Source organism: Genypterus blacodes, unplaced genomic scaffold, assembly GCF_046128005.1.
Source record: "Genypterus blacodes isolate CSIRO-AG114 ecotype Tasmania unplaced genomic scaffold, CSIRO-AGI_Gbla_v1 ptg000045l_1, whole genome shotgun sequence".
Taxonomy (NCBI): Eukaryota; Metazoa; Chordata; class Actinopteri; order Ophidiiformes; family Ophidiidae; genus Genypterus; species Genypterus blacodes.
In genome coordinates, this window is record NW_027466858.1 from 769,635 (window position 1) to 791,526 (window position 21,892).

Sequence of the window (21,892 nt, forward strand, 5' to 3'; positions counted from 1 at the left end):
TATATGTGGGATCATACATATGTGAATGAGAGGTCGCAGTAGAATGTGTCCTGCCTCTTCTGTGACTAAATTACCTCGCACACACACACAAGCTGCTTTGTTGATGCTCATTCACATGACACAGATACAGGAGGAATCGAGACATGGTCTTTATGGTAGAGTCATGAGACGTATATAGTACATGTCATGTGATTCTCCCTGCTCCTCCTCATCTGTGTTTCCTTTATGTTCATTCGACCTGATTGTGTCTACTGTGATCACTTATTAGCAGAAATATATTCCTCCCACTTTTTTGATGATGGTCCACATAATTTATGCCATAAATGAATGAATCATGTAAGATACGATACGATTGGACGTTTGTTGATCTCACTGATGAGAAATTCAGTCGCCACAGTAGCACAGAAGAAGAAATACAAGATAAATACACACAATACACATAACACACACAAGAATACCAGTATACACAATATACAATGTACACATTATACACAATACACCTTTATATGTATGCGTAGAAAGAGAACAGACTATTATGTTGTTATTATGGTCATTATTATTATGCATATATATATATACATATATATACATACATATTTCACCGTGGAAGTAAAACATGATAATTTCCTCAGCATCCATTCACACAACCTGGACTTCAGAACCAAGCTGGTGTCGCTGGTGTTTCCTTGCAGGTGATATTTAAGGTTAAAGGTTAAACTGATACAGAAATCAATTTACAGAGGATAAACAGTCATAACCCATGCCTTTGGAAAAAATTTTATCTCCAGAGTATGCAACAAAGATATATATGAAATCATGTATGTAAATAATGAATTAACCGTAAGCTGTACTAGCGTTCATTGTGTGATCTCTGCATGCATGCATGCCCCGCATTCTTTACAGTCTGTTTGATGATATTCCTCAACCGAACCGCTCTGACTGTCACTCACGGGTCCCTTCGTCCCATTTTACACCAATCATGACACTACGAGGGGGCGGGGCCATACAGTGTCAGGTTAGGTTGTCACTCTCATTGGGTAAATAACAAACCACCCACTTATTTTGGGCTGCTAGCGAGTCACGAGAGTCCCAAGTTTAACGTCCGAAAATGGGACCCGGGACAGCGGAAATTAGGACGCTGCACTGACGGGGACATTAGCTCTCAAACGTCTTTTTGTGATAAGCAGCGGGTTAATTAATTATCCAGTGACGGTGCTGTTACTTTGTCAACCCACCTGCATTCGGTGTCGCTAGCGAAAGCTCGTTAGCCAGCTACTGCAGTCAGCTAGCATACGTTAACCGCCTGCGGGAACGACGGGAACGAGAATAATTGGGGAAAAGATAAGGACAAAAATTTATCCGATTGGGTTTCGGAGAGCCAACGAGCTCGCTGCCGTCGGGTGATGTGCTTCTCCCCTTGCCCTCAATCGTTGTTGATGTTTCCGGATTGCACACCGCTTCCTTTTAACGTATGCTAGCCGAAGAAATGTGTGATTTAATCTAAAGAAGCCAACTCGTATTTTTGTTTTTATGTTGGCGAGATTTCGTCACAGTGGGTCCTGTCATCGGTGAGACTTTTGGAATAGACTTCCCCAACCGGGACGTGACGTCCTCTTCTTGCAGTACATTCACTGTCATGTCACCCGACAGCAAGTAGCCTCTCCCCAGAGAAGAACCAGAAGAACCAGGCGCAGAGCATGCAGAAAAAGAAGTTATACCAGAGAAGAAGATAGGGGGGACGTGAGACACAGAAAGACGAGTTTCAGTTGGACTGCGTGGGTTCATTTGCACCGAATAAGGATTTGTATTTGGTGGCCTGGTGGACGTAGCCGGAGTGAAGAATGAAGAAGTTTTCCCGAATGCCAAAGTCCGAGAGCGGTGGGCTCGGAGGGGCGTCCGGCGCCAGCTCCAGCTCCGGAGTCAGCAACTACTTCGGAAAAGTGTTTGCAGTCGGGCGATATCAGGTCACCGTGGAGGAGCTCATAGCAGAGGGTACGTGAAGTAGCACAACAGGAAAATGGCACATTTCTGCTGTACACTCTTTGCACTGTACTTATGGCTGAAACAATTCCTTCATCGTCTGTTTATGGGCTGGAAAATGCATTGTCCGGGCACAAAAGTGTTTTTTCCATGTAATTTGTAACTTTCTTCTTGGAGGCTATGGTTGAAATGAGGACACTATGTATTGTTCATCGTAAAACGTATTGGTATTTTCTCATTTAGGTGCGTTGTTGTGTGTTTATGGCCCAAACCACTCAACCGTGGCCCTGCCCTCAGAATAACAACTGTTTAACTCTGCCATGTCAATATGGAACATCAGTTACAGCCATTATGTTCAGTCATACTTTGTCACACAACATACCTATTGAAGTACTTCTGCACTCTGTTCAGTGATGTTTTTTTTGAGAATATATATATATATATATATATATATATAATAATTCTGCTCTCCAGGACATTGAAATGTGATGTTAGCTCTTCTGCCACAGATGGTTTGTGTAATAAGTTTTTGCATTAAAATTAACCACTTTGAGGGGATTTAAGGTTTAAAATGTGACAAAAGTTCATACCAGCTTGATGGCATAATTATGACTTCTGCAATGAACAGTTAGTTTTAGCCCTTCTTTCAGTGCCTTCTATGTACAGTCAGAAATGCATATAATGTCAATTTTATGGTCTGTTTAACCAAAACGAGCTCAAACTTAGTATAGTCCTTAGGTTCATGCTATAGAAGGGAATGGCGTGCTTCCTGAAGTGCTGCAACAGTGTAAATATGCAGTAGTCAATAGTAAACTTGATGTCCCAAGGCAGAAAAGGCAGGACTTCCCACAAACAGTCATGTGTCATGTGCTGTGTCATCAAAAAATCATGTGAAATGTCCGACCACAAACAACACAGGGTTGTATTGTGACTTTTGCTCTGCAGTCTGTTCCAAGGTTACCACATACCTCTATAGGTGCAATATTCAGGGATTTTGTTTGCTGCAGTCAGGAATCGACATTATGGTGAAGTTACATTCCCCAATTAGAATAATTCCTTCGTATTGATTGGACTCAGTTGATCTAATAACTGTGATATGAAGTAAGCATGATGAGACATCGATGAGTTTTTCTCTTGTGTGAAAGTTACCTTGATTCAACCTGTGTGTGTGTGTGTGGGTGTGGGTGTGCGCGTGTGTGTAGTTTAGCAGTCTTAATGCAAACTCTGTCTGGCTACATTCAAGTTTGAGATACTGAGACTTTTCATTTAATTTCATCTTTTTCTTAAAGACCTGCTGTATTCATGCAGTTGACATTTTGAAAGAAACCGCCTTCATCCAGATCAGTTACTTAAACGCCAGCAATTTCCTATGGTAATGTGTACAAACAAGTAAATCAATTGTGTTACTACTGCAGTAATAGTTCCAAAACTGTTCCCATAATTTCAGTGTTGAATTGAGAATTGTTTTTGAATCAAGAAACATTTTTGAATTGAATCGTGTCCGCAAGAATCGGACTCGAATTGATAATTCCCAGAAAAATTCCCAGCCTTACCAACATGAAAATCCTGGATGTTTTTATATATAGAGTTCATAGGTATACCTACTGATATGTGTCCCACGTGTGACCCATTTAACTATACAGGGCCACCAACAATCAACTAACCTGTGATGATTCTTGGAGGACATACTCTTTTAATGTTTTACTTCACTGGTAAAGTATGTGATGGTCCTGTCAAGAAAATGTGCCTTCAGCCTTAATTTAAATTAGAAAACTGGTTTGTCCAGATCTTCTGATTTTAGAATACAACCTCCACATGCGCACTACTTATTAAGTTTAACAGATTGGAATGGAGCAAATATCCTAGGATAAAGAAAAAAAAAAAATCCTTTTCTAGCCAAGTATTTCAGCATTAGTCCAACAGAAAATTGTAACAACATTTGGGTTCTCATGCAGCTTTTTGTGAAATAAATCCAAATTATATTTTACAAATATATTACTGAATGAATTCGACAAGAAAATTACAATTTGCTCAGCTGAGCAATTTCAGTAATTCAGTTTTTGGAAGCTAATATAAGCTAATATAAGACTGAGTAATAGACTGAGGGATGCTATTGTGCTATTATTTATGTTAAAAATGTCTATCTATTGTGTGGTAAGATCTTTTGTTCAATGCACTTGACTAGGAACTTTGGAATTTCCCTTGAGTTCACTTTACTCTAATTTCAGTAGTTTCTCTTGTGCTCCATGTCATGGTTTCTAAAAGAGGAAGACAAAATGACACCGGCTATTGGAACAGGAAGCATCTGTGAATGTTCCCTACTGATCTAATTTTTCCTGTTCTGCCAAGGTTCCTCTTCAGTGTACTGAGGTTTCGGCAATGTATGGAAAAGACATTTCACAATTACATCTTTAAATGTATGAAACATAATTTCAATTGTTTTTTTCCACTCATAAGCCCCAAACTGCAATATGTGGGAGCCTTAAGTCTCAGGCTGAGGAGATCAAGGCAAGACTATCAAGTTGTAGTTGTAGAGCTTTCCTGACTATTACAAGCCACAAATCATGTATACATTAGAAATGCAAACACTGTTTCCATGCAAACAGCTGCTGTGTACACAGTGAACATGTTCCCCTTTTTACCTTGTCCTTTGCCACTTGCACACTCTGGACAGACGGCATGCATTCACCAAACAAGCTTTGTGGAACATAATCACTCCAAATGAGATTATAGCTCATCTTTCTCTCATTATGTGGTATGATAAACCAATTTGAAAAGAAAGCCATAATGTCCTCAGCAGTGATGGCTTCATTCGAATAAACAGAACTGCTCAAAAATAATTCATAAGCTAGGTTTCATAAAGACACAGTATGTCTGCTACAATATAGCCAAGTCCACAATGATGTAAAGTTTAGATAAACTGCTAAGCAGCAAGCAATGTTTTCATCTCATTTCAATTTGAAATCACACCAAAAAATGGAATTTGAATGAAAAAAACTTCTGATTTAAAAAATGGGGGTGCAAAAGAAAAAGTTTGGGAACCACTGCCTAATATACAGTACATATGCAATTATATATTTGATCCCTCCACTCTGCCAGGGGAGCAAGCAAGAATGCATCCCATCTACATTATTAGCATACTGTATTGGTGATGAATAGATGGATTGTGCCCCTTTTGTTGTCTTGTTCTTGAACCCTAGAAAGAATGCTGGTACAACGCAGCACTAGGTCCGCAGCCTTTATGCTTGCTCATTGAGGCCTCTCTGCGTGACCATCCCTCCCCTCCTTTGTGTGTGTGTTTGTACTTATTTAACTGAAAACTTGGCATTTTCACATCATTTGGGAGCACAAGCATTACCACATTTGTGAAATAGGAAGACTTTGATTAATCCCCTGTTGCGTACATGTTATGTTTCATAGTCCAGCGGCATTGGTAAAAACATGTTTGCAGTGAATCTATTAGGTTATTTTTTTTATAACCAGGAACTCCAACCCTAGGTGCTCAGCAAACCACAGTCGTCTCTGCTGCGAGTACACCCCATAAGAAATTGAGAAATGAATCATCAATTACAGCTGTAACACAACAACTCGGATGATACTGAAATGGACACTTCTAGATCTGACAGCCCATTATTCCAAAACTCTAATCGCTAAACCTCCAATTTGACCAAATGCCCATATGTTCTTGCAAGATGTGGTCTGCTAGTAGGTAAGAGTCTGAGGCGACATCCAAACTAGTGCAGATACTTTTGAAAACTCAGTTTAGGCGTTAAAACGTTTCGTCCACTCACACATTTTTGCAGTGTGTTAAAGAAGCTGGCCATCCACACAAAAATGCCTAAAAAGGCAGAATTCCCCTCCTCCTCTTGCACTACGGCAGTCAGGTACAGACTGGCTGTGGTCCATCCTGGCTGAACTTGGCACAATTGGCACAGCAGAAGTGTAATTGGCAATTGGCAGATGCTTTTATCAAAAGCAACCTAAATGATGTGAACACTATGCAAGCAAAGATCTAGTCTGGAGCGATCAACCAGAGTATGTGCCAAGAATCAAGTGGAACAACTGGACATAGATGCCAAGAGGCAGTGCCTGGAGGCAGGTATAGATGAAGAGATATTTTTGTTTGTTTTTAAAATAAGTAGACATGAAGGTGTTAACGAAAGAGTTGGGTCTTTAAAACTGACAGAGTGGATTCATTCCATCACGTCAGAACCACAAAAGAGAAGTGTCACAGAGATTTTAGGCCTCTTTGTGGTGACACCAGGTGCCTTTCGAGAGCAGAGTGGAGTGAGAGAGCATGAACCAGAATGAGAGAATTGAGAGAGGGACTGATGTTGTAGAAGGCAAATCTCCATGACGGAGAGACTCAGGCAATGTGTTGTTTGAAGGTTATTTGGTTATCAATCAAGACACCAAACTTCCTGGCAGACACTGGCGACTCTAAAGGAATCAAGCTGGATGCTCATTGATGGTTGTTTACAAGTATTGGATAAGAAGGAGCTCGGTCTTTGATAAGCTCCTGTATTCAGAATTCCCAGGGGTGTTAAACACCTCTCCTTGGTTATTTTTAATTACATGTGGCCCTCTTCGTCATGTTCCCACCATATATACAGTATATGGCTTATTGACAGTCTGCACAAAATGTTTTATTAGGGCAAATGCAGAAGCACAGGCTGGGAAGCAGTGTGCAAATGTAGTGTTATTGCTTTCGCTGGTTTCCCAAACATGATGGGTGCAATTGATTGTACATACCAGCGGACACTGAAAATGTCATTCTCCATTCTTCCCAGTTAGGGCAAAACATGGAATAGGTGTTTCTGTGTTAATCCATGTGGTATTTGGTGTCATTTTAATGTTCGATTCTCCGCAAAATATGGCATATTGTAAAGAAAAGAAACACAAGGAAGGTTGCTATCAAATCCGGAAGTACGTGCAACATGTTCCACCTCCTCAAACAGGATCCTTTGCATTACAGAGAATGCATGAGACTGCATGGGTCATTGTCTATTCATTTTGAGATGCATTGGTTGAATATCAATGCATATAATAAGGAATGAAAAATATTATGCAGAAACTTTGTCTTTATTTACTTTATAATCTTTTTTGCTATCAAAAGGTAGCCTATATCTTTCTGTAACAGCAATGCTTCATATCATTGTATCATGGCTTAGATAAATGTTGTAATGTGAATATAATCCTCTGTATGTACCATGCCAGATCAAGCATTAGTTATGGTAGAGACATGACTCAAAAGCAGGCCTGCACGATTTGATTATTGTCACAGACACTGAGATTTGATATACAGTGCATCAGTTAAACTCATCCATGCAGTGTAGCGACAGTGCTGTGAAAAATGATTTGCCTGTACCTGATTTCTTCTATTTTTGCACATTTGTCACACCTACTTGTTTCAGATCTTCAAATTCAACTTACCGGTAGTATAAGACAACCTATTAAATGAGCATCTAATTTATAGAAGGAAACAAGTAATTAGTTATTATCTTTCTTACATCTACTAAGTTTCTTCTCTCCTCTGGAATTGCTGAAATTGTTCTATTCTTTGTCTTTTATTCATTTCTGTCTCATCATTCAGATTATAAAAACAACAGTAATCCAGACCAGCGTTTCGATTTTTTTTTTAATGCAAACTAATGCAAACTAAACTAATCTGAAGTTTATGCGAACTAAACTAATCTGAAGGAAGAAGTCAATATTTAAAATGCAGTACTTGCATAGGCTACTTAAATGACGCTCTTAAGGCTTTACACATTTGGAGACTTGAAGGAGGAAGTGTAGTGTTGTATGAGGTAAGGGGGCCCCCGAGGAGGACATGCCTTCGTTTGTTTGAAATGCTCCCTAGAAAAAAATCATTCTCCACTATAGTTAGAGGGGGCACATAACATTGAGCGAGGCTGGATGCTGAACACCTGGACTTCTTGCTTGCTTTATAATGGAACAAAGGCAGCAATACTAACATTGAAAGTGACACATAAAAGATACAGCACAAAGAGGCAGTCAGTCAGAGTGGGAGGGGGTCTGTTATCGGAGATGACATCATACTGCGCAGGGAGAACATCTGCACTATAAATAAACAAATCTCTGTCCGCTGCACATTTTTAAATCTTCTACTTTTCTTCCAGTTATGATCCTTTCCCCCCATCTTTAAAATACACATTTCTTGCTGGATCTCTTTTGTAAAAACATTCATTTTCAAAGCTTTCCACAGGCTGCCTGTGACTGTTATAGACAGCCTTTGCAGAAACCGTTAAAATCTTGCCTTAATATCTCTTCTCTCTCATTTGTTTTCCAAATTAAGTTGTGCTTACGTTTGTCCTTTGCTTTAGTTAAACAATTCTTAACCAAATCACTGTTGCAGCCTAAGAACATACAACAGCATAGCCTCAAGACTGATTTTGTTCAGTAACTATAATGATGATGACTGTACCAAACAGACCACTTGTATAGTATAGCTGTTATACTTCTTTGTTATGCCCTCCTCATCACCTTCAATGAAGACTTTCACGTTGCTGTCTCTCTTTCCCCTAAAGAAGGCTGTGTAGAGCAGGCCATAAGCTAACACAGGGTGAGGAAGGTTGATGTCAACTCGGCCATTCTCTTGACCCTGACCTTTTCTAATGACTGCTAAAGCCACCTTAAGGGAGAACTGCCCCCTGACCAGGGTTAAGAGGAGCTCATCATTTGTCATGTTGGGGAATCCCCTGGCCCTACAACAATCCCACACTCAATCAGCCTGTCTATCATTTGCCCCACCACCACCCTTGTCCCGTTCTTGAGAGGAACAAGGGTAGTGCCGGCTCTCTGTGCATAGCTTGCAGGTTGCTAAGCAGCATGACTGAGCTCCTATGTTCATTTCATGGCCAGGTATTCCAGAGGGTGTGTGTTGGTAATTTCTTAAATAACCCGACGTAGCACTTGAGCCCGATTCATACATGCAGAATGTGCCTGCTTTATGCTGGACCAAGCTCCACCGATATGCCGGGTTATTTTAAACCCAGCTTCACCAGCTCAAGACCAACTAACAATACTGGGATAATGCTGGCATAGGTCTGTTGTGAATGAGGGAAGGAAATGTGCTGGCACATGGTTATGCCTTTAGAACCAATTGGAACCGTGAGTCGTTTGCAGCCATTCTTGTTTCTTCTTCTTCTGTTGTTTTTTTTGGTGGTTGAATATCCACTCAGTATTACGTTTAGTTTGAACTCATGGGAAAAAAGCATTCAAATGATCAGAACTAGCTTCAACCATTGCACGATAATCAGCGGAATTGTTTACACCAGCCCAATTAATATACCCACCAACACCACTAGATTCCCCCAGAGATTGTTTATGAATGCTCTGGTGTGGAATCTCTTGAGGGATGATGGTCATAGGGGATAGCAGTTTCACAGGTGCATACAGGTCGGTGGGCAGGGAACTACAGGACACATGGAATCAGATAACGCGGAGCACATGTTATGTTCAGTGGACATGGACGAACAGCTTTTACAGTCTCTCCTGACTCCTTCCTCCACCCTAACCCCCCTTCCAAGTATTGTTAATTAATGTTAACAAATTCACTCCTAACCCCAGCTTCCCCTGACCCTCCTTCGTCCCTCTTGCCCCACTCCTTAAAAGCGACCTTTGGATGTTTCTACCTTTTCTTGCGAACCCTCCTGTAACATTTTCCCCCTGAGATTTCACCCTCTTCACCCCAGCCCAACACGCCTCCCCTGACCTTCCTTCCTCACCCTGAAGTAGTGTTTACATTAGCAAATCCACCACTAACCCCAGTCTCCCCTGCCCCATCCTTCCTCCCCTACTCGTCATCCCTTAATAGTGGCCTTTGACCTTCTCTTGCCGACCCTCCCGTACCATCTTCTCCAGCCTAACAGGAATCAAACCCTGCCCTCCCGTTTGCTGTTCCGGTATTCTACCCGTTGTGCCGTTGCTGCTGTGTGTTATTTGCTATAACCCAGCCTCATTGGTGGTTATTGAGAGTTTACAGAGAACCAGCTGTGTCTTGTTTTCTGAAAGGATCCCCTTGAACCTGATCGTCAAGTACTCTTCCATGGATTGCTTTATTGTGATCAACTGAGTGGTCACTGCTATTGAAGGACAGGTATCTGTTGATGGGATCTTGGTTGTGGTGATAGTGGTTAGAATGTTAAGTTTAAGTCTTCAGTATGTTTTCCTTCTCTTCTTGGAAATTTTGGTTTTATTGTTTTGTTTTTGAGCCCTGCTCTCATTTGTTTTCTGTTTGAATAAATGGGGGTTTCCCCTGTGAAATTGAGACTGACCTGCTCCCATATGTCCTGGGCTCCATTCTTGCCAAAAGTTTGTACTTTGCAACAGTTTTCAGTCTTAGCAGTACAAAAGGTTTTAGATCTGCATAAGATGACTCACTGGTGACTCTGTACATAGTAATATCATCAAGCTGACTCTGCATCTGATTTAAAATTTCTGTTCACTGTCCGTCTCTTAGATGGCACTGCACTCCTCTGTCTTGTTACAGGAAATCTATTTAAGACACTCCCAGCTGTTCAATATGCCCTACTGACTGTATCATGCAGGGCATAGCTGCATAACACACAGTGTACACACAATGTTGTTGCTTGGAGAGTTTCTCTGTTCAGTTTCCCCTATTGTTAGAGAACCCAAGTACTTTTTGTCTTGACACTCGAGTTCAAAAGTACAGCTGTGCTGATGGTTACTTGAGCTACATGTACAAGTTATAGAGAAGTAATACATATTGTTTAACTTGACCTCAGTTAATGCATCATTTTCAGTCATACATTGACATTGTGTGCAATCGGTGCAGAACACTTTGTGGACAGAACAGAGTCCATAGTCTATTGGAGCTCACTCACCTTTCCTCCCTTGTCCTCCCTCTTGTGGCAGTGGAAAACAAAATGAAGCATTGTAGATATTATCAAACACTTTGCAGTAAGGCCCTTCTTTGTGTTTCCTTTAAACATTGTAGATCATCACTTTTTATCACGCATCATTTGTTTTTATCTAATTAGCTGGCTGTTGACCGCTCTGTTTTGGATACAGGACACCTGTCATCTAATCATAATATCCCCTACCTTATCCAAATCATTTGTTAAGTGTGGACCACTATGTTTAAGTGTGGTGTAAGTGTGTTGATATAACAGTTCTTGCTATCTTTTGTTTTTCCAGGAGGTTTCTCAGTGGTGTTCTTGGCTCGCACACACAGTGGCATTCGCTGTGCTCTTAAAAGGATGTATGTCAACAATGTTCCAGACCTCAACATCTACAAGAGGGAGATCACTATAATGGTGAGTGTGTACACTCAGATAACATTTTAAAACTCTGTACACAGGATTTTTCCTACATAGAGAACCGATGGCACGTGTCATAGAAAGGGAAGCAACTACAAATGACAAAGGAAAGGGCAGAACTAGTGGCATTTAATACATGCTAACATGACGCTAACCAACATATCATATGTATACATATCTGATAACTAAGATAGCAGATGGCTTTAGTAGTAACCCGTGAGAGTCTTAAGATAAATATTATGTTTTTAAGATAGTTTATTTATCATGTTGCATGCAATTCTGTGCATTAAGTTTGTTATTTACAGAGCAAAGATTATCAGATTGGCATTCTGAGACTCTACATGAATGATTTGTGATGTTGGCATATCATACACAAGTCCTGAAACTACCTCTTTAGATGTAAAAATTACCTTTGTTCACACTGTTGACAATGTATTGGAAAAGCCAACCATCCTGACGACAATGCCTGAGAATTTCCCTACTGCTCGTGCGCAGACAAGTACAGAGAAACGCTTGTCCGTCCAAACCTGGTCTAAAATCTGCGCTCTTTGTATGGCTAATAACGCGACTGAGCTTGATGTTATCTGCAGCACAGCAACAAGCTTGTGCTTGTGTTTCAGAAAGCTAAATTTAACACAACAAATGGATCAAATGGAGTCAAGAGAATTACAGCCTGCGGCGCTCATCCACCACTGTTGTTAGAGAGGCCAAATTATACCCTGTGCACTCGCACTGTACGATGTCCTCACATCAGTTATTTATCACCAAATAATTCTCTATATGCAGGAAAAAAACCACCCTACTTCTGTACGGGTTTAAAAGACATCTGGTACTTTGACATTGCTGAAATTGCTGTCATCTTGCCTTTATCTTTTGAACCCAGTTGTGCCCCAAACTTCATTTGCACTTAGGCTGTCCATCTACTGACCACACTCATTGTTTTTTCCTGTCTGCAGAAGGAACTGTCAGGCCATAAGAACATTGTTGGCTATCTAGACTCCACTATCAATGCCATGTCAGAAAGCATCTGGGAGGTTCTCATCCTCATGGAATACTGTAAAGGTATGGCCACCTTTTTTCCTATATTACATCATCAACATTTTCAAACACCCAGAGGGAATCCTTAAAAGAATGTACAACATGCTAAATATTCCCTATGATGATTGAGGCTCATACGTAAACCTGCTCTGATGTTGATGGGTGCACCATTGTAACTTTTACGGACACTTTGATAGGGGTGTACTAGATGAAAGCCAAAACAATAAGCGTGTTACTGCATCTAATATAAGAGAGACTTTTTGTAGTGCTTTCATTGGTTTATAAGATAAATGTATGTCAGACCTGCTTCATAAAAGATGAAAGAATGTCTGTGAAAGACACAGAGTGGAGAGACTGAGAAGAGATTCAGATACACCAGATATTAACACAATTTAAAGAAGCTGAGCAACTGAGTGGACTATGACAATTGAATATCATCCACCAGGAATTTAGTTTGCAAAGGGAAAAATGCTGAACATGCTGACTGACCACCCTGAAGTGGAAGGTACCTACCATTTAAGCTGTCTCCCCCCTCCTTTTCTTCTAGCTGGTCAAGTGGTTAAGCAGATGAACCAGCGCTTGAATGTGGGTTTTAGTGAAGCAGAGGTCCTACACATCTTCTGTGACAGCTGCGAAGCTGTAGCCCGACTGCACCAATGTAAGACCCCCATCATTCATCGGGACCTAAAGGTGAGACATTCATGAGACTTTCATGTCGTCATCTGATTTTATGGTGTCTGGACATAAGCAATGCATCTTGTGCCAGAGACCACAAACTTACCCTAAAACATCACTCAGCTTCATGTTTCACATTAGGGATGTTCTTTTCTGTGACCATGGAGTTGCCATTATCATTTTAGGCAAATGTTGCATTACAATAAGATTGACAGAGTACTATTAGTTGTGGCCATGTCTGTAGATAGCGCCAGGAAGAAAACATGACACACTTACACAATTCACAATCCTGGAAGCAGTAACATCACTTTGTTTGGTATCTTATCTTATTGGGTAAGCAGGTCTAGCTGTCATAGACAAACCTCAAAGGTCAGATAGGGGAGAGAGAACTTGTGACATTGTTGTGCTTCTGTCAGCAGAAGAAAAAGATGTGACCACTTTCAGTTCTTTTTAGCTGCTAACTCTAACTCTTCTACTTCCTCTTCTCAAATGTTTTTGAAAAGCCTGTTTTCCTATTTCATTTCCTCTTATCCAACAACACCCAGCCCCCTTTGTCTTTTGCTCTTCCACCTTCCTTTTCCCTTTTCTCCTTCTCTTTTCAGAGCATCAGTGGACTGCTGTTCTCTGTCCATTTGGACAAGCCTCTAAACATTGTGGTCCCTCCACAGGCCTCTTCTCTGTTCGCTGTCTGCCTTTACAGCCTACATGGCTTATGTAACATTGCAGGACACAAAAGACCATAGAGGCCTAGTCACACTTTGCCAGCAGAAGTGAGAGTGCAAAAAAGTCCCTTAACCCTGAGCTATCAACAGGAATAACACACTGTATCGCTCTCATTAGTTCTATTTGAACAGCCTTTTTCTCTTGATCATTTTTATTCCCTGTCACAGCTCCCACAATTGCTGCCGTCTTGTCTGTTAATATTATCAGATTTGTTTGTTGTTTGTTACTAGGTTCCCAGCCTCTCCCTATCTTTCCTTCTCCCGTAATATGAAGCACATTTTATTATTAAAGACTTTAAATGTGCTGAGGTTTCCATCACAATAGTGAGGCCTCACTGCAAGGAGTTAAATTACATTTTTAAGTATAGGTTAGGAACTTAAAGCAGTACGCTAAAGTATATGGACACACGTCCTAATTATTGAGTTGAATGTTTTTATTTTTGGTCATTCGTCTAATGCGATGAGTAAAAAACGTGTTTGGTTTTGTTGCATGGTTCAATAAATTAACGCTTTTTAATAATTAATTTGTGACTTTGTCTTGCTTTTACCTGTTTACCTATTTGAAGGAGGAACGAATTTTCCTTTTTATTCAAGATGTTTGGTTAAAGAAATAACAGAACATCTTCTTCCTCTCCTACCAGGTTGAAAACATCCTTCTGAATGACAATGGCAATTATGTGCTGTGTGACTTTGGCAGTGCCACTCACAAAGTTTTACAGCCACATAGAGATGGGGTCACTGCCATTGAGGATGAGATTAAGAAGTAAGTAATGTAGGGCCCTATTCTGAGTTGGTCAAAAGATCTATAGGAAAAGTTATTTCTACTAAAAGTTGAGATGTGCAGGCACTTATCTGCATCTCCAGGAGACATTCAGATTATTACAAACAGCTGAGTCCAGTCTAGGCCTGTGAGGTTCCCATTATTCATCGTCTCCTGTCCCTCCCCTTAGAACAAGCACCTGCCTGTAATCTTCACAAACCTGTACGATAGGAAAAGAGCACTGATTCATCAGTTGGAAACGTTTAATATGCAAGATGTTGCCTGCTAATTATTATATTATTATTAAGACAGCAGGGTAATTAACCTATTGTTTCTCCCTGTGCTACAAGCTTGCCCCGTATTATTGGTTTATTTATGCTTAAAACTCATAATAAACAATTATTCTAGACACCTTCAACATGAGATCCCATGAAAAAAAACTCATTATAAATAAAAAAACACGTCATCCATTTTACTATATTTAAAGTATATATTTAAAGTATATACATTTATAAATATATATATATATATATATATATTTATATATATTTGAGAAGTCAAACCGAACCCACCACTACAGTAGTCGTGAGGTGTCGAGCCACCTCAAATTTCCATGAGGTGGTATTAACCAGTTAGCGATTAAGGTGGTCTGACAATTATGTCTTCCATGCAACCTTCACTGCCGTGGGTGAGTGTATTGTCAAAGACGACCATGTTTCGCCATCACTGACCACTTTCTGTTATTGTAACTCATAGGTACACAACTCTCTCATATCGGGCACCAGAGATGATTAACTTGTATGCAGGGAAAGCCATCACCACTAAGGCTGATATATGGGTAAGACTGTGTGTGTGTGTGTGTGTGAGGGTGTGGCTGTGGATGCGTGTGCATGTGCAGAGCCGGTTTGGGTTGGCAGTGGCCTGGATGTCATTCTGCCCAAAAAGGTTCTGCCTCTTTCTTCACTTGCCCCAGGCTGTTTGCTTTCCCCAGCTCTTGAACAGTCTTTTAGAGAGCTACAACCGAGCAACGCAAATCACAGAGACTAGCCTCCTGTCCCTCCTGTCCCTCCTGTCCCTCCTGCATGTCTGCATGTTTTTTTCTCTATTCGTAATAATTACACCATTTGTGTGAAATGTTTTTTTTTTTGCACACAGTTGTTGGAAAATACAAATGATGAAAATACAAATGATGTTGGTAGTTCTGATCAGTGTAAAATAAAGTTCTGCTGCTTTTAAAAAAAAAAAAATGTTTTTGGGAACACGGTTATCACACAACACAGTTGTATTTTCTCATGAATGAAGAGAGACTATTTCTTTTGAGCATTTCTTTGGTAGTCATTCAGCAAGCATGCAATAAATTAAAGTTAAACTTAACAATAGCCCCATCTCCTCATGGTAGCGACATATTTTCTTTTATATAGATAGATAGGTGGATATAGCAACAGAAAATGTTATTAAATTGAGGTGTTGTCCTTGTTTTTTCTCCACAGGCACTTGGATGCTTGTTGTACAAGCTGTGTTTCTTTGCACTTCCATTTGGGGAGAGTCAAGTTGCCATATGTGATGGAACCTTTATTGTTCCAGATAACTCCAAATTCTCCTCCAAATTGCACTGCTTAATCAGTAAGTTTATGCCACACACATTACAGCTAACTGTTTGACATTATTGGTCAGAATAGGTGTATAGGGTGAATGATGTATTGAGAATGTACTTTGTTACTCATACATGGCGGTGGGAGAAGCCAAATCTAGTGTAGCACTAAGGAAAAAAACACAGGAAATGAGTGGTGCAGCCCCACTGTAAACTGAGAGCTGATAAGAAAATGCTTGCTGTGAAACTTGTGAAAGGTTGAGATGCATTAGTGGCCCAACAACTGTCATCATGTGATTATAATGGTAGTGCTATCTACCATGGCTATGCATCCACTACACACTAGGCGGTTTTCCCAGCAGAATATAAGGCACCTTTTACACCTTGCATTAACAAAAGATACCAATATCGGGCCATTGGAAATGTTCCATGGGGCACATTCGGGAGAAAGAATTATTTATTCACAAGTTGAACGTGTTACCCCGCTATGTCTCCCTGTCTGCGCTTTCGTTCATTCATAATGTTATGTGAATAGTTGGTTGAGTTGTTTTAACTGAGTTGTTTTGGAACCAATTCCCTTTTGTCACATTGACTGTAACTCAAAATAAATGTTATTTCGTCGTGTGCTATTTCCTCCTTGTTGTGAGAAGATGATGTTCTGTATATGATGCATTACTGAGTTGTTGACATTTTTTCTTCCAGGATATATGCTCGAACCAGACCATGAGAAGAGACCAGACATATACCAAGTGTCCTACTTTGCTTTCAAGTTGGCTGGAAAAGATTGCCCTGTGCCAAATCTCTTTGTAAGTCTGTTTTTTTTAAGTAATCACCATATTTAAGCCATTCTAGTCTTTAGCTTGAAACAACAAGTTTCCTCTCTCATCCTCTCTAGAGCTCTGACCTCCCTACATCCCTCCCAGAACCACTGACGGCCAGTGAGGTCGCTGCAAGGAAAAGTATAACAAAAGCCAGGTAAGTGTCAGAAATTGTATCTGATCATAACAATGCAAAGGTGTAACCATACCAATGGTACCTTTTAGGAAAGGGGGTGAGCATCAAGATAGTATAGAAGACAGCAGGGTTGTTCTGGGAAGTGGGTGAAGCATGAGGATACCAAAACCTGCAAAGTTTCAAAGAAGTGAGAATGAGGGATTTTAAACTTAAGCATCAGCCCATCAAAACAAAAATTATTATCCCAATAGTAAAATTTTAATTTGATTAGTTTTGAAACTTCGGTGGTGTTATAACTGGACTCACACATATTATTAATAAATCATGTGAAACTTGTCATGATTATTGATTGAGTATTTGGTGAGGGAAAATTATCCTCAATTTTGAATTCTGCTTTCTAGAATAACAGACTCTGTGGGCCCAACGGAAACATCAATTGCTCCTAGACAGAGGCCAAAGGCAGCAAACAGCAACGTCCTGCCCCTCGCCAACACGGTCACTCCTGTCAAGATGTCTGTGCCTTCAGCACCCGTCAGCAATGGCAAGAAAGGTTTGTTTAACATTTGGGGGACTCTCCAAATACATTAATATCAACTGTTGACGTCCCTTTTCATTAAAATCTTTGAGACATGAGCTAATGCTAAATATTTTAGCTTTATCAGACAAATCTAACACGTAAATCCCACTTCAATAAATTAGAGTTGTGGTCTTAAATAGGCATATTTGCCCCATGCAATTATGGATTTAGACAATTTTAGGATTTTATGCTTTTCTATTTGTTGTTTTACTTTGTTTACTTTTTTGTTTGGAATTAATTTGTGCATTGCGTTGTCTGTGAAATGTTGAAGTCATTGAACAATTATCCAACGCCTATTCATCCAGCTCCTACGCCTGGCTCTGGACATCCAGCCCTGCAGCCTCAGGCCAGTAGTCAGCAACACCGAGTTCTCCAGCAGCTACAACCTGGTGACCTGCGTCTGCAACAGCTGCAACAACAACACCAACAACAACAGCAGCAACAAGCAGTGCCGCAACAACACACAAATGCACAGCAAATGCAATACCTCCAGGTAGCTCCTCAGTCTCACATACTGTCTGTACAATGTAATGCTGTCAATGTTGAGCTCAATACTGAAGTCTTTAGAACTGTCATATGTAAGGAAAGCTTTGTTTGGTTGAGAGATAGTAGTATTTTGTTCATAGTGTTTAGATTGTGTGTTTGTATTATTTTTCTTCTAAGTCTTAAGAGGGAAGGTGTCATTTCAGGAGACACACCCTCCGCACAACTAGGCTTTTCCATATACGTCTAAGAAATGTAATCTATGCAGCAAATAAACTAAGGATTTCCATGTTAGTCACTTGATGTCCATTGTAGAAGTGTATTTTTGCAACTCTTTATTTTTCTAATTTTTAGAAATGATGTGTATTATGAACAAGAATATTCAGATATAAATATATAACTTGTGTTTAAAAGCCAGTTATACTGCCCTCTGCTGTTATTCACTTTGAGACTTAGAGAAACTGGAGCATTGTCACATAAAGATGTTGTGGTACTCACACTTAGTCACATAAGATACCAACTTTTAACCTGGACAAAAATTCTAGAAAAAGGTTTGACTGAAATGACAGTCGGTATAGGCGGCATTATTGTCGTACCTTGAACCTTGGCCCTTAAACATGTCATCCTCCTCTTCATCCTCGTCAGTATCAACAGGCAGTACACCAGTCCCTCCAGCTTCAGCAGCAACAGGTCATGCTGCAGCAGCAACAGATGGTGATGCAGCCGCTGTACCAGCAGCAGGTTGCTCATGCTCAGGCCCAGTATGCAGCAATGGTGAGCTCCCATAAATACTGTATATGTGGTAATAAGAAACAGTTTACTTTTCATTGTTACATGATATCTACAAATGAGAATGGTATATAGTTATTGACAGTGCTTGAAAAACAAAAAAGCCAGAGAACACAGCAGTGCTTTAATAACGCAGGTGTCATTGGTGTGAAAATGGAGAAAAACACAAAAAAGACACAAGAACATGAGAAGAAGGAAATGACAACCAACAGAATAAAAACATTGCAGACATAGGCGCCCATCAGTCTTAACCAGCACCTTGGAACTGCTAAAAGTAGATAAGTAGCACCGGGTTTTGTTGAATTCTGTTGCAGTCCTCTGTGAGCCATACACTGACTATGGCTACAATTTGCATCTTCTCATTTTCCCTTTTCACTGTTCTCCCAGCTTTACAACCCAGAATCGGTTTCTAACATCATTTCATCATCTTGTTGTCATCTCTGTGCACCATGATATCAATGGTCCTCTCCTCTTTCCCTTCCTCCTTTTGTCCCTCTATTCCTCCCCTAACAGCTGCACCAGTACCAACAGGCTTTTGTCCAGCAACAACAGCAGCAGCAGCAGCAGCAGCAGCAACACCTCACTCAGCAGCCTCTCCCCTATCACACATCCCCTCTTGAGTTCCAGATCCCCATGAATTCTTATAAAACGACCACACCTGGGTCTGGAACTGGGGCTGGGATTTGCCAAATAGGGGGACCCTCCCCTGTGGACCCTTCATACACTAACTCAAGGTAATGTCCCCTAACCCTTCACCCCACCAGCTGCACCATTACCATGTACCACCACCCACACTCAGACCAGAGTATCATGGCAAAGGTGGATTTCACCTAAGTTCAGTGCATGAGCTACATGTGGCTTCGACAAATTGACAAACTGCACTGATCTTTTTTTCTTTGTGGTCTTGGTACTTTATCATTGGTATAACAAAGGTGTGGGCTCAAGTCTGAAGAACACAGTGTCTTTGTCCTCACCCTACAGCAGAAACCATTTGCTGGGCACAGATGGGATCACCCCACCCTCCCAGTGCGCCAACAATACAGTCAGCAGTCCTCCCGACATGTCAGGCTGGAACCCCTTTGGAGAGGACAACTTCGCTAAGATGACAGAAGATGAACTTATTGACCGGGAGTTTGACATGCTCAGAGCAAGCAAGTGGCACATTTCTCCAATTCCTTTGTGTAGTTAATTATGAAGTTAATTATTTACAGTGAGTCAGTGAAAAACAAAAACATTGTCTTTAGATTTGTAAAGCTACATAATGTATTGTATTGAAGTTACACTACTAATACAATGTTCACCTTTACATTAGATCACATGAGAGCTTTAGTTTAATTTTCCTTTGTGTTGTAGACTCCAGCAGGGAGCTTCACTGTGGAAGGCTAACCCATAAATTCAGGCTCTTCTTCCTGCAGATCCCTAAAGTGAACTTATGTCTCCTCTAAATCTGACACCTCTCACAGACTGTAATGGGTCCAAATATCACATGGCTGGCTGGATCACCAGCGAGGGGCGAGCTGGCAGAGCTCTCCTTGTTCTAATTAATTGACTCCTTCCGCCGCAGTTGCTATAACACATTGTTACCCTACCTACACTATTGGCAAAACACAAACACCTATGAAGGTAAAATTACCAAGCACGTCTGTGGATATCCACACTTTTATAACAGATGTCTGCGAGATCTCAAGTGCTCCAACAGCACCAAATCTCTGCTAGAAATCTCTAGAAAGTTGGGAGTCAACAATTGAGACCTCTGTTGAGCCAAGGAAAAAATGCCAAGCCCAAGCTGGCTCTGATGGCGGGCATAACATAATTATGGTGGTGTTCAATGGCCTGTTTTCTCCTCTTCCGTCTCTTGAAGTACATGGCAAGGCAAGACAACTTTATTTAAATAACACATTTCATACACTAGGGAGACTCAATATTCCTCACACAAACGCATGTTAAGACATTTCTAAGACAAAATAATGCATAAAAGGACATTTAAATTAAGAATAAAACGCACATATCCACCTAAAGTCAGCTGAAATCAGTTTAAAATACACTTGTGTAGCAATAAATATATGTATTGCAGTAAAGTATGTTGATAGATCTATTCTATATAAAACAAGTCAGAATCCATATTGATCAGTGACCCTCTACTTGCAGAAAATCCCGTGGAGAGAATGTCCAGTGTGGAAATGGATCGACCGTCTCCTGCCGCTTCCACTGCCCAGCAGCCCCTTCAACCAGAGGATCTGTTTGGCTCAGTTCCATTTGTAGCCAGTGCAGGCAAGTCTTAGAAGAGTCTCAACCATGAGGACCCAACACTGTGGAGCCACCTTCCCCTCCTCTACCCTCTCCCTTTCCAGCTTCAAACCTCCTACCCACTGTCCAGTCTTACAATATTACTTTTGACAACTCCTGCCAGAGTTAGGAGTTGCTTCCCCTGTGTAGGTCAAGATGCACCATTGTCAAACCAGACTCACGAGCCACAAGAGGCTGTAGGTTTTCTGCTTAACCAGCTGAATATGCTGATCCTTTCTAATTTAGATCGGCTTATAGAAATCAGCGGGTGTTATTGTAAATAGACAGAAAACCTGCAGCCCCTTGACCAATCATGGTACAGGGAGTGATGCATGTGGGACCACACGCCCTACATTTGATTTGCTCATGTTAATGTATATTGCAGATAAGTGATTTTTTTTTTTCTAACGTATGCAACTGGAGTTAATGTTACACGAGCCAAAGCTTCTAACTTAAAAGAAAATGTTGTCCACTAGCGATGTGTAGATGAACAAGTGGTAAGAGAGACTGCAGTTAAAAACAAAACAAAAACACACGGTACTTCTATTTTGCGTTTGGGGGGAAAAACACTTGAACTTCCAATTTTGGATGTTTGACATTTGTTTACATCAATACGCCGCAGACTTTTCTTTGGTCATCGGAAAAAAAACCTGCAACGCGAAGAATTGTGAAAAAGCTTTGTCTTTACTTGAGACAGCCTCAGATACTGTTAGGACTGTGCACTTTACTGTGGAG

The 21,892-nt window shown here is 40.6% G+C and overlaps 1 protein-coding gene across 2 annotated transcripts in view; it reads left to right on the forward strand.

Moving 5' to 3' along the window:
* Window positions 1-1,031: 1,031 nt before the first annotated feature.
* bmp2k (BMP2 inducible kinase) overlaps window positions 1,032-21,892 on the forward strand; it is a 29,982-nt gene continuing 9,121 nt past the window's right edge. The window contains exons 1-15 of one of the 2 annotated variants that reach the window (XM_076149500.1): window positions 1,032-1,992; window positions 11,161-11,279; window positions 12,239-12,344; window positions 12,868-13,010; window positions 14,359-14,480; window positions 15,234-15,315; window positions 15,968-16,100; window positions 16,771-16,874; window positions 16,964-17,043; window positions 17,424-17,572; window positions 17,905-18,092; window positions 18,728-18,856; window positions 19,385-19,605; window positions 19,853-20,022; window positions 21,020-21,142. In XM_076149500.1, the coding sequence (XP_076005615.1) occupies window positions 1,842-1,992; window positions 11,161-11,279; window positions 12,239-12,344; window positions 12,868-13,010; window positions 14,359-14,480; window positions 15,234-15,315; window positions 15,968-16,100; window positions 16,771-16,874; window positions 16,964-17,043; window positions 17,424-17,572; window positions 17,905-18,092; window positions 18,728-18,856; window positions 19,385-19,605; window positions 19,853-20,022; window positions 21,020-21,142 (2,020 nt within the window). In that variant the 5' untranslated portion in view covers window positions 1,032-1,841. The remainder of the gene's footprint in view (window positions 1,993-11,160; window positions 11,280-12,238; window positions 12,345-12,867; window positions 13,011-14,358; window positions 14,481-15,233; window positions 15,316-15,967; window positions 16,101-16,770; window positions 16,875-16,963; window positions 17,044-17,423; window positions 17,573-17,904; window positions 18,093-18,727; window positions 18,857-19,384; window positions 19,606-19,852; window positions 20,023-21,019; window positions 21,143-21,892) is intronic. The other variant, XM_076149501.1, reaches the window with a different exon arrangement.